At 40.4% G+C, this 10,131-nt stretch overlaps 1 protein-coding gene across 1 annotated transcript in view; it reads right to left on the bottom strand.

Annotated features, from left to right (window-relative positions):
• Positions 1–713: 713 nt before the first annotated feature.
• LOC109463292 (multidrug resistance-associated protein 1-like) overlaps positions 714–10,131 on the bottom strand; it is a 30,072-nt gene continuing 20,654 nt past the window's right edge. The window contains exons 21-29 of the mRNA XM_019760039.1: positions 8,122–8,432; positions 5,665–5,864; positions 5,078–5,204; positions 4,687–4,788; positions 4,190–4,336; positions 3,608–3,766; positions 3,238–3,404; positions 2,452–2,646; positions 714–2,019 (exon numbers count right to left, since the gene is read on the bottom strand). Of these exons, the coding sequence (XP_019615598.1) occupies positions 1,908–2,019; positions 2,452–2,646; positions 3,238–3,404; positions 3,608–3,766; positions 4,190–4,336; positions 4,687–4,788; positions 5,078–5,204; positions 5,665–5,864; positions 8,122–8,432 (1,520 nt within the window). The 3' untranslated portion in view covers positions 714–1,907. The remainder of the gene's footprint in view (positions 2,020–2,451; positions 2,647–3,237; positions 3,405–3,607; positions 3,767–4,189; positions 4,337–4,686; positions 4,789–5,077; positions 5,205–5,664; positions 5,865–8,121; positions 8,433–10,131) is intronic.

Below are 10,131 nucleotides of genomic sequence, written 5' to 3'. Positions count from 1 at the left end.
GTGTGCAGAACGTCCGTGCATAATTAATGTTAAGTTGATAATCTAAATACTAGTATGACGACCAATGACGGCCCGTTTTGGTGCCAGGCACTTATATGCGTCGAAGAAATACGATTAGATTACCTAATTACGAAGGACACTAACGTTGATGTCAATCTCGGTAAAAAAAAAATGGATAAAAATGCAGCTACAGGGCACCTTTAAATTAGTATTTCTATCATCACAAATACACGTTTTCAAGGATAAGCTGTTATGTGGCCACAGTATGAAACATAACACTCTTGCCCAATTTTCCTATTCATCAATTTTCGCGGTTTATTCCATGGTAGAATAAACACCTTTCCCACACACGCAAACCTGTCCTTGGTGCTGAACACCTTCCACACACAGGTAAACCTGTCCTTAGTGCTGAACACCTTCCACACACAGGTAAAGCTGTCCTTGGTGCTGAACACCTTCCCCACACAGGTAAACCTGTCCTTGGTCCTGAACACCTTCCCCACACAGGTAAACCTGTCCTTGGTTCCTAACACATTCCACACACAGGTAAACCTGTCCTTGGTACTGAACACCTTCCACACACAAGCAAACCTTGGCTCTGAACACCATCCACACACAGGTAAACCTGTCCTTTATCCAGGTATACATTTTAATTAATGTATACTTTCTAAGTCATAAAGAAAGTCATTTGGCAAAGGTATGAGACCATGGAATTCTAGTTCATTTTGATGTATAATTAATTCGTGTATATTCGGCAAATAACATTTTTAATGATTCTTTACAATCATTTGCCACCAGTGGTCATGGCATGATGCATAGCTCAAAAAATAGCAATGCACATGTACAGAACAAACTAACATTAAAATGCTAAATATACAAGCACCTTCAAAAAGTCTTGCTGTCGACACTACTTAAAAAGTATTTATGTCGAAGCTACTTTGTTCACTAGAAATCAACACTAAATCACATTTCTGGTACATTTGCCTGTATTACAGTTGTAGAATGATAGCGAAAAAGAAACTAATAAAAATACAATACAGCATCTCCACCCTTGATAAATACCATGATATTTAACAAAACATGAAATGATACTTTCCTAATCTAACTTTTACGATTCATAAATTTAACGCCCTAATGATAAAGAATTATGCAACAGCTTAATACACACTTTGGCACATTTCCACCAGCACAAACGAAAACTACTTTGCATACCAGCATAGGTAAATGACTGCGTCAAAAGCATTTGCTTAAATAACTTTGCTAAAGACCACCTGCTCAGCCTACAGGTACAGGTTTAATCATAGCAGCACTGTTATGATTTAAGTTAAGTACAATTTACATTTAAAAGATCATGAGGTACAATTTAAACATTTTGCATGGCACAACACACAATCAAGCCTCCATTATACACAGGCCCTGAGTACAATCATCAACAGTGGATTTGTCCTTTCCATGTGTGGGCAATAAGTGGTAAAAGTTTTCCACAAATCACTGCATTCTTCAAGTGGTGACGCATATTTATATATTGAAATAAACCTAATTCTTCAATCTACACGTATGATGAGTCACACAAAAAGGAAAGCGCTTACTAGTATGTATTTGCTCTAAAAGCTGTGGTCCATAACTTACTTAGAAATGCTGCAAGCCGATACAACGTCCCTACAATAATCTTTTATAAGATATAAAACATCTGTTCTTAGGACAAAAGATCTGTACATGTAGTTATTTCGAAACTCCTGGGCTTCAGAACATTTGTCATAATACAAGTATATCACACCTCTAAATGTTAACAACTTTTGGCAGAAATTGTGCTCAAGTCTTACTAGTACAAAAATCACATCACTTCAAATAGTAATACACTACTGTATTTAGATACATAAAATATGGATTAGCTTCCAAACCACTAATTATGAAGCCAGTCCTGCATCTTTGGCCATTCCATAGAAGATACCCCGTGAGGCAATGAGATCTTGGGGGGTGTCAAACTCGGCTATCCTCCCAGCATCAAGAACAAGCACCCTGAATGGCAGAAGAAAGTACAGTGTATCAATTTTTGTTGAAAGAATTTGTCTGAAAAAAAAAAGAATATGCATGCTCACCTATTAAATGTTATACATCTTTCACATTTCTTCTTAAGATTTTTGAGGAATAAACTTCATGGTTTCATGTATACAGTACTGCACATGTTGTTACTATTGGGTGGGCAGGCTTCTATTACCTTGCAGCCAAGGGCTGAATTGTGAGGAGCTCACAATTGGTAGGGCTGAAATGAAAAGGCCTAGAGTCTTGCAACCTAAGGTGCGGCCATATGACAGTAAGGTTTTTGAACAACTCACACCAGGAAGGACCCCAGTGCTGTACATGATGGTGTTGAGCCTGTGCCCTATGGACAGTGCTTACCTTGTGCTGTCCATGATAGTGTTGAGCCTGTGCCCTATGTTCAGTGCTTACCTTGTGCTGTCCATGATGGTGTTGAGCCTGTGTGCGATGGTCAGCACGGTGCAGTCTGCAAACTGTGTGCGGATGGTGGACTGGATCAGGTCGTCTGTCTCCAGGTCCACGGCGGCTGTGGCCTCGTCCAGAACCAGGATCTTAGACTTCCGCAGCAAGGCACGGGCCAGGCACACCAGCTGCCTCTGACCAACACTACAACAACAACATAAGGGAATGTACTGTCACTCAAGTACATGTATAGCAAGCAAATTACATGTACCTTATGAAGGTACTTCTCCAGACATTGGTAAGCAAAATCTGCTATTGGTTTACATTTTATGGTTGACCTTTTTTTTCTGCAAATCTTACACCTATTACAGGTATCATACTTCAGGCATTTAAAATTAGTGCAAAAAAGCTGCATGAGGAGTAATTTATTTCTTGGGACCTACAAATAGGCTACAATATACATGTATCTGCCCAAAGGGCAATGCATAGATTTTCAGGAGTGCTCTCCACACAGCATTGAATGTTTGTTCCATGAATGTTGATACATAGTGGGATCATGTTGTTTAAACTTGTAAATAGAGTCACTAGAAATATTGACTTTGAAAACCCGGTTTTCAAGCCCTGAGACTGCTTTGGGCAGTTATTGTCACTGAAAACTCAAGAAACTAGAAACTATTAAGCAAGTGTTGTCTTAGAATATGAAGTGTATGGCCAGAAACATTCTAGTTGTTTTGTTTTTTTACTCAATCTTTCATTTAGGTAAATAATACATCTAATAAATCTCCCCATCCGTACCTGAGGTTCTCCCCTCCCTCGGACACCTCGTGCTCCAGCTGTGCCCCCAGCCCCATGACAAAGTTCTTCAGATGAGACAGCTCCAGAGCTGCCCAGATGTCCTGGTCAGAGCAGCTCTCAAACGGGTCAAGGTTCATCCTCAGGGTGCCAGAGAACAGCACTGGGTCCTGTGAAGCAGAAGACATTCTTTGTTAGCTGGAAATTGTTTTTTATTATTATATTATCAATACCAAAGCTACATGTATCATGGCTTTAGGCCAACTCAGGTCAGTTGCAAAAAATGCAATCCTGGCATGCAGCTAGTACATGTATACTAGGCTTTTAAACAGTATTCAGGAACAAATGAACCCTATGTGCATCAGCTAACAACCTGAGGAATGATGGTGATACGGCCGCGCAGGTCGTGCAGGCCGATCTTGGAGATGTTGACCCCGTCGATCTCGATGTCTCCACCCGCCGCCTCGATGATGCGGAAGATGGCGAGGGTCAGGGACGACTTCCCTGCTCCTGTTCTACCCACAATTCCAATCTGCAAAAGACAATTACTATATATAAGGCTGGGCCTTACAAGACTGTTCCCTGTTGTCAAATGGTATGTTCCACCTCGCCCCGATTTCTGGGATGTTCATGTACATGCACCGAGGTACCAGTGGAATGTTCCATTCTTACAGGAGGTAGTTTCTGTGTCAACATTTGATACATAAAGTTGGTACACTTAATTTTTTTTCTGGTGTACTGTAATGTCACAAACACAATGGCACCATGGGTAAAAATCATTCTCTCACATTTTGGTCTAAAATCCAAATGAAAAAGGAAAAAGAAACTTTAAGAACTGCAAAAGGATTACTGCTTAAGAAAATTATGGTAACCCATCTATATGTTAGTAGCTCTGTAAACCCTAATGCTAGTAATGGTTTGTTTTGGTAAATATTCTTTATTTGCTCATGTTCACCTTCTCTCCCCCTCTGATGCTGACATCGATGCCCTTGATGACAAGGTCGAGCCCCTCTCGGTAGCGGGTCTGGTAAGCATTGAAGTTGACCTTGCCCTCACTGGGCCAGTTATCTGGTGGCCTGTGGTCATCCACCACCCAATCAGCCTGCAGGCAACAAACCAAACTGTTAAGTCTGTTCCATTACAGCAATGATTTAGACATAATATGGAAGGTCTGCACCGATGCAAATATATGCCAAAAAGCAATTACTCAAGCAACTGGATATGATTTGGGTCTCTTAGTGTCACTGACAAAGGTAGTGGACGCTACCTGAAATGTCTGACCGTTTCCAAAATCATATCCAGTTGCTTTGAGTAACTGCTTTTTGGCGTATCTTATTACCTGGATGTCTAACCTTCACCGACGCATGTCAAATATAACTTTAAAAAACTTAGATCCAGCAAGTTTGAAAAGATTGAACACTGGAAAAGTACTCACTAATAGATAATCATTACCTCTGTTGGTGTTTCGGCGTATTCCTTGATTCTCTCCACTGCCACAATGTTGGTCTCCAGTTCACTGGTCATGCGCACCATCCAGTTCAGGGTCTGGGTGATCTACACAGTAACAGGGAATTGCATTTCATTATTTCATCAGGAAGTGATCACTGGTAGGTGCTTTTCAAAAAAACAATCCTGGGGGACATACCCCAACGTAAAGTAAAAATTACAACATCATCATTTACGATCACAATGAGAAAGAAGCCGAATAAAATACATCCATTTATGGATAAATACAAATTATAAGTAAACAATTTTACAACTAAATCATGATAACTTACTGATGGGGTAACTTAAAACGTGTTTGCATCTATTTCTGGTTGAACATAAAGAAAACAAACTCTACCTGAAGGGCATATGTGATGGACAGACCCACTATTCCTGGGCTCAGGGTCTCGCGACCAATCACAGCAAACAAGGCGGCGAACAGAACGATGCAGTTCCCAACAAACTCCAGCCTCAGGGCCAGCCATCTGCAAGGGAGTTTTCAATCCATTTACATGTACATTAAAACGTTTGCAACAAATTGACTTCCTAGAATTTCACCAATTGCATAATGACTGATATAGATAATCTATGGCTTGCATCTGAACCAGAAGACTCAGAGTTCAGCTGGCAATCTGTAGCTGCTGACCTGCCTTCCATACTACTACAGCCTTTAGGGTGGCAATTTGTAAACTGTGGTTCTCAGTTTAAGGTATTAGGCCACACTGATTTAAACTAATGGATGAGTGCACAAATTGATTTTTGCCTGTTCTAAAAAAAACAACCTCCTCTGAGGCTCTGACTTGGGTGCCATCCTCCATAGACTTCAGAGGATGTCATCCATAAAATTGTCAGTGTGGCCTTGTAGAAAGCACAAGGATAGAAAGGTAAATTTGTCTAGTCTTCTAGTTAGGACCAATGGGAAAACTGTTCCCACAGTGAACCCACCTGTTGGAGACAATCATGGGGTAGTATGCCACCTGGTTCTCATCGACCTTGGCTTGGTTCTGGAAGAAGAACTGTTGCTCGCGGTCGTACGCACGGATGGTGCTCGTACCCTGTACCGTCTCACCGAAGTGAGAGTAGATGGGGGAACGACTGATGGACTCGATTCTCTTCAACTGACGGGACGTCGCAACGTAAAACCGCTGTGGAGAGTCAAGGTGCATGTAGACAACATGTTTCACAGCCAAGAACAAGAAACCACATGCTACATGTACATGTATTTCTTATGAGTCATATACATCTCATATTTTTCTAACATTTTTTGTTTGAAAATTTGCCAAAGACTAGTGCACACAAATTAGTAAGTTAAGTCCAAATCTAATTCCAACTACCAGTATTCTTTAAAATTTTGAGACAATTGCTATTACAGCCATTGAAACACTAAAGACTATTACATTTATGCATTGATAAGAAGGCAGTCAGGAAATCTTTTTTTAGATAGATAGAAATGCATGGATAAATGTACAGACTTCTAAGTTAATAGAAAGGAGACATTGTAATAGAAGTGAAGAGACAGAAAGATTTCCTGACCAACCTCTCTTCAAGAAAATGGAATAGTCCTTAATTAGCAAAAACAAAAACCTGCCTTCACAGTGGTATAGTCCAAAGGTCTGTACACTGAGTACAGGTGGACATTTTGATACACTTCTTGAAATGTTTTTCATTTCAAACTAAAATTGTTTCTATTCATGAATAAATAAGTGACTAAAATGGTAAGGAAAATATCTGAAATGTGTCTTTAAAAAATAAGGCGTTAGAGAACTTTTGATACAGACCAACAGCTGTGAAGGGAGGTACAATAAAATGTATAATATTATGCAAGCAAGCAGAAGCCAGCAATTTATCGTGATTCATTAAGGCATTTCTTCACAGGAAATCAGTATGAATATAGCAAGTACACGTATCATGGTACATGTATTTGGGAAGGAAGTGGTGGACAGGAATAATCACACCAATAATGTTTAGGCATAAAGGCTGAATACCGAGAAGTACCCAGGTAGTTGTGTATGAAAAAGAGAAAAACAAAATTCTTCGTAACAAATTTACATGGCTTCTACCCTGCTTCTGTTCTAGGAAATCAAAATCCTGCATCTCATAACTGCCAGGAATGATATTTTGGAAAAACTGCACACCAGCGGATATTTGTTTTTACTCCCTAGTTTCCACATTGTAATACGGATGTTAGAAAAAAAGGCTGAATCCTCCCAGGAATGAGAAACAAGTTACTGATTTCCTTTAGCCTCAATGTTATGTAATTGTAGAGTCTGAGGTAGTTTGGTGTTATGTGTTGCCAGTCATTAGAAAAAGGCAGTCTGGTTTAATATGTTGTTAAAAGAGACAGACAGATGGTCTTACGCATGCACAGAAAAAGACAGCGAGTCATCCTAGAAGAGACATTGTTCCAGACATGCACACACTTTAAGACAGGTGGTAGAAAACAGTGCAACAATGAAGTTTAGTAAGTGACTTTAAAAATGACATTTATAAACAAAAACACATAATAAAGTCTGCCACTATTTGAACACAGAAGCCACACTGAGTCTCCCTTCTTTGTAAGTCAAAGAACAACAACTGGATGATATATCAAGAACAACTGGATGTGAGACTTCATGCACAAAATGCATGGAAACTTTTACAGAGCCAGCAAGACTTTTCCTATGACAATTACACTAAAAAACAATGTAACTTCTTTTTAGTATTTAGTTTGTTTGAGACAATGTTTCTAGTACACTGTATATTAGACTGAGTCAAGAGTTATGTAAAAACAACAAACTCAAACAAGGGAGAAGGTTGCTGCTACATTGTAAAATTATAATGTATTTGACTAAGTCAAAGTGAACGCAAACGAGGGAGAAACATTGTACATGTATTAGTCAAGAGTTGTGCAAAACGACAAACTCAAACAAGGGACAATGACTTGTCAGTTATTAGCAGCACAGACTGAGACATGTTTTGGTTGGGGGACTAAAAGATGGACTATGATGGTAAAATTTTGGTCTATTCAGGACTGCAACTTACAAACAAAAAGTCTAACCTATAACCTGCCACTGATCTGTCAAGATGCTACAGAGAGCAAGAGGCAGTCTATAAGCCTTCCTCCTATCTCCCCTTTACAAACATAACACTGCTGCCATGCAGTGTCAATTGGATAGCAACCATGTTATACCAAAGGTATTATGTAACATACAAATATTGACACTACAGACTTGTCTTGGACCAAACTTCATTTTTGCTTTCCACTACACATCTACGAGAAGCAAAATGAACAGTCCTGAGAGACTCAAAATAAATACATAGTCCATCTTTAAAGATTTACACTATCTTGGCCTGGCAACACACAAACTGTAACAGCAAACTGTCATGCAAAAAAAAACAACTTCATCCAGCAGTACCCAGTACCTGTATGAAATAATACAGCAGGGCCAGTGGCACGATAATTGTCAGGAACAGGGGGGTGGAAAAGCTGATGACAAACAGGGTGCTGAGGACCCAGAAGATGCAGGAGAGCCACATGCGGATGATCATGGGGATCACCGCGTCCACGGTATTCACGTCCTGCGAGAAGCGGTTTATGATGCGCCCCATGGGGGTCACGTCGAAAAACTGCATGGGTGAGTGCAGGATATTCAGGAGGCTCCTGTTGTGGAGGTGTAGGGAGGATCGGATCCCGCCATAGGCAGAGCAGAACGCTGCCAGCACTATAGTAACCCCTACAGACAACAGCAGCGAGAATCACAGTGTTAATTGGTTTTCATTCAGCTTTCCCCCAAATCATTCCCTCAATCACAGAACCTTAACCCGGATTATTAGGCGAGCTGGATAAAGATTGTCCTTTGCCCAGTGCTGCATGGAAAAGAAAGAGAACCCCTTATCTGTAAATCAAAAGTGAAGAACTTTAGTGTTAGCAGCATTCTTGGTTAGTCATTGACACTGATTGAAGGTTAGAAGTTTGTGACAACATCTGGAATTTGCTCTTGAGTAACTGTTAAAGTAAAATACAGTCCTTACTAAAAATAGTTTGGTTCAATAAGACTAAGAGATCAAAGCATCAGCCGCCATACAGTACAAAGTGTTACTGGACTGTACACACTCAGATCCAAGTTAACAGGGAGTGCCACAGCTCACACTTGTCTGGTATAATCATATAGAACCAGAAGACAAGCAGGGTAGAAGCCTGAAGGATTCTATATAAGTCTCATTTCTGAAGAGAACAGTAATGTTGCAATCATCCCGATTATCTTTGATTTTAACAAATCGTCACACTGCCTTCAACCTATTCTGAGCCACGAAAAGCAGGTTTTGTGGTTGTGATAAGAAAGAAACCATTTGCAGATGATTCTGCAGTAAATGCTGACTTTTGCTATGATTGATACAAGCTTATGCAAATGTCCAGATCAGCACATTTCAAGAACAGACAGAAGTGTACCTGTATGAAATAGTACAGTATCACGAGCGGCACCAGTGCAGTGAGGAACAAGGGTGTTGCGATGCTCACAACAATAATGATGTTCAAGACTTCAAAGAAACAATAGACCATGTCCGACAAGATCCAGAATATCTTTGTGTCCAATATCTCTACATCCAATGAGAATCGGTTTACGATTCGTCCGAGGGGCGTCACGTCGAAGAAAGTCAGCGGCAAGCGTAATATGTTGGCAAGCATGTCTCTATGGAGGCACATGGCAGCATGTATAACACCCAGTGTGAGTAATGTGTCTCCTGCAAGGGTTAGGAGTCCTGCAAGAAAATAACACCTTTGTTATGATAAGATTACATCATGATAGTCTTTATCTTCTGGAAGTCTAAAGGCCTCTCTCCTGTCAGATTCAGAACCAAGTAAGGAGCCTCCTGCAAGGATTAGGAGTCCTGCAACACAATAAAAGCTTCATTATAATATAATGACATTGGAAACATTAACCCCTGGAAGACTAAGCTCATCTTGGCACAAACATCCAGCCAATGGGGAGGGGGGCTATGAAGAAACAGTACCACCTGTCCTACATGTAAAGATACATGAGAACTAATGCTGACTGGACTATAAGAGAGCATCAGTACACAGTTTATGAGTGCCTGTAGAAGGGTAACTCTATTCTGTGCGTGTATTTTGTACCTACAGTTGAGGGCAAATGACAACAATTACACTGACAAGCATTGCAACTGTCAACAACACTGTGTATAACACAGCCCAAGCTATGGAGGGACTCTACATTCATCTGCTAACAGACATAAGCCAGCCAGCCAAAGTTTGAGGAAGGATAATTTTGTCCCAAGCACTAAACCATGACTGCTTGGAACAGTGGGCAGAGGTGCTGTGAAAGAAGGCACTGGACAAGACGTGGATGTTTCTCTTCAAGTGACTGTTAGTTAGAACTAAAGGACAACTGCAAGGCACATGAGAGGCTGACTTTG

The sequence above is a fragment of the Branchiostoma belcheri genome, unplaced genomic scaffold (assembly GCF_001625305.1).
Source record: "Branchiostoma belcheri isolate BF01 breed outbred unplaced genomic scaffold, Haploidv18h27 scaffold124, whole genome shotgun sequence".
Classification (NCBI taxonomy): Eukaryota; Metazoa; Chordata; class Leptocardii; order Amphioxiformes; family Branchiostomatidae; genus Branchiostoma; species Branchiostoma belcheri.
Note: the sequence above shows the minus strand (reverse complement) of the source record. Positions and strands in the feature narration are given on the sequence as shown.